The following is a 2,430-nucleotide window of genomic DNA, read 5'->3' on the forward strand; positions in this document are numbered from 1 at the left end:
TAGGATTTAAGAAAGAAAATAATATAAATTTTTATCTTTTTAAAATCATTGATTAAATAACAATTTTATTGATAGAACTAATTGATTTGTTAAATTTAACTGTTCATGAGTAAGTATTTGAATTTTAAAACTTAACGGGTGAGACTTTGGGAATATACTAAACCTTTGGTGGGAATAAGTCTTTTGGCCAAAATGGATCTGTATTCGGCCTATGTGAACCTTATTGGAGACGCACTTTGTATTGATCATGTGATCACCTAATTTCAGGTGCTCTTTTGTTGTTTTTAGTGTATGCGTTTGTGTCGAACAGTAAAATATTTACATTAACCAAAAGCATATTTCACATACACTTCCCCTCTATTTATTTTTATATGATGCATTACTCTTGAGTTGATGTAAAGTGAGAAATTCAGAAACAGGCTAGGAAGCAAGATTCCATGGAGAACCAGAGAGAGTCTCGCAAGAAACGCCGAGTGATTCTCTTTCCACTGCCTTTGCAAGGTCACATCAACCCCATGCTTCAGCTTGCACATATTCTCTACGACAAAGGCCTTTCCATAACTGTAATTCACACCAACTTCAACTCCCCAAACTCTTCTAACTATCCTCACTTCCATTTCTGCTCAATCCCAGATGGCTTATTGGAACTGGGAGCCTCTACCTCGGATGTCGTAGCTCTTATTAAACACCTCAATGTTAATTGTGTGGTGCCTTTTCGGGATTGCTTGGATAAGTTGCTGTCAAATGTTGAAGAGAAAGAGTCTATTGCCTGCCTAATAACAGATGCCGCCTGCCATTTCACTCATGCTGTGGCCGATAGCCTTAACCTTCCGAGGATAGTGCTACGAACCAGTGGTATCGCTTCTTTTCTTGCTTTTGCTGCCACTTCACTTCTACATGAAAAGGGTTACTTCCCCATTGAAGGTAAATCTCAGTTTTTATCCCTCTTCGTTTGTAGAAAATGAAAAATCTTGCTTCTCATCAGTGTTCAACTAGTTCATAGTTTTTTTAATTTCTATCAGATTTTGGATCAGACGCACCAATGCCAGAATTTCCATTGTTAAGGGTGAAAGACATTCCTTTGATTGACACACATGATGCAGAGAATTTTTATCAATTCTTAATCAGCGTGATGAGTCATACCAAGTCCTCCTCAGGATTGATATGGAACTCCTTTCAGGAGCTTGAGCAAGATGCACTGAAGACATTAGAACGCGACTTTCGCATACCAATGTTCACAATAGGCCCCTTTCACAAGTATTTTCCAGCCTCTTCAAGTAGCCTACTTTCCCAAGACACAAGTTCAATTTCTTGGTTAGACAAACAGGCCCCAAAATCAATACTTTATGTAAGCTTCGGCAGCATTGTCGCCATTAATGAGACTGAATTTCTGGAGATAGCTTGGGGCTTAGCCGGTAGCGGGGTACCATTTTTGTGGGTGGTTAGACCAGGATTAGTCCGTGGATATGAATGGCTTGAGTCACTACCAAAAGGGTTCCTGGAAAAACTAGATGGAAGGGCACATATAGTGAAATGGGCTCCCCAACAAGAAGTGCTTGCTCATCCTGCTACAGGAGGATTTTGGACTCATAATGGTTGGAATTCCACATTGGAGAGTATTTGTGAAGGGATACCAATGATCTGCCAGCCTTGTTTTGGTGATCAAAAGGTGAATGCAAGATACGTGAGTCATATTTGGAGAGTTGGGTTGCACTTAGAAAATCAACTGGAGAGAGGGGAGATAGAAAGAATAATTAGAAGAGTAATGCTGGAGGCTGAGGGTCAGGAAATGAGAGGGAGAGTAATGCATTTGAGGAAGAAAGTGGATGTTTCACTAAGGCAAGGAGGTTCTTCATATCAATCACTCGAGAGCTTGATTAGTTTCTTAGAATCCTTCTAGTTTTTCCTAACCTCTTTTCAATGTAATAAACAACTTTAAGTGATGGAGATTAACACCTCAAATAAAACTTTAATTTATTTTTAATGTAATGCCCCGAAACCATTATACATACCACTAGTGTTAGTTAAACAAATAACATTTTGAATACAATAAGTTTTAATCTCAATACAGTATAATAATACATTGTGCTTAGAAGAAAATACAAAATTAAATAAAGATTAAATCTTTATTCGACCTTTTCAATTGATTTTTTTATTATTTATTTTTCAAAACAAAACAATTACCCGTTTCACAAATAAATCAAATGAAAAGACATCTTTAAACATATAAAACAATGTATAAATATCAAATTATTTTATAACTTTTTATATATCAAATGTTGAGCAAATGTTTATCTTATAACTCATTTCGAAAATGGTATAGGCATCTAAATGAAAAATCTTGAATCTAATTCTTGTTTACATTTTGTAACCTTTGTTTCAAAAATTCTATAAATAAATAAATATATATATATATATATATATATATAT

At 35.6% G+C, this 2,430-nt stretch overlaps 1 protein-coding gene across 1 annotated transcript; it reads left to right on the forward strand.

The window, feature by feature from the left end:
- The first annotated feature begins 415 nt into the window (after nucleotides 1–415).
- LOC123193645 (UDP-glycosyltransferase 76B1-like) lies at nucleotides 416–1,994 on the forward strand. The gene is made up of 2 exons (XM_044606705.1): nucleotides 416–924; nucleotides 1,023–1,994. The coding sequence occupies exons 1-2, from the start codon at nucleotides 438–440 to the stop codon at nucleotides 1,898–1,900; spliced, it is 1,365 nt and encodes a 454-aa protein (XP_044462640.1). The 5' UTR covers nucleotides 416–437; the 3' UTR covers nucleotides 1,901–1,994.
- The last annotated feature ends 436 nt before the right edge of the window (nucleotides 1,995–2,430 follow it).

The sequence above is a fragment of the Mangifera indica genome, chromosome 12 (genome assembly GCF_011075055.1).
Source record: "Mangifera indica cultivar Alphonso chromosome 12, CATAS_Mindica_2.1, whole genome shotgun sequence".
Lineage (NCBI taxonomy): Eukaryota > Viridiplantae > Streptophyta > Magnoliopsida > Sapindales > Anacardiaceae > Mangifera > Mangifera indica.

Excerpts from the sequence above, each read along its gene's own strand:
- LOC123193645 (XM_044606705.1), top strand. The coding sequence starts at position 438 with ATGGAGAACCAGAGAGAGTCTCGCAAGAAACGCCGAGTGATTCTCTTT. Across the intron at positions 925-1,022 it reads GGGTTACTTCCCCATTGAAG|ATTTTGGATCAGACGCACCA; the intron begins GTAAATCTCAGT and ends AATTTCTATCAG.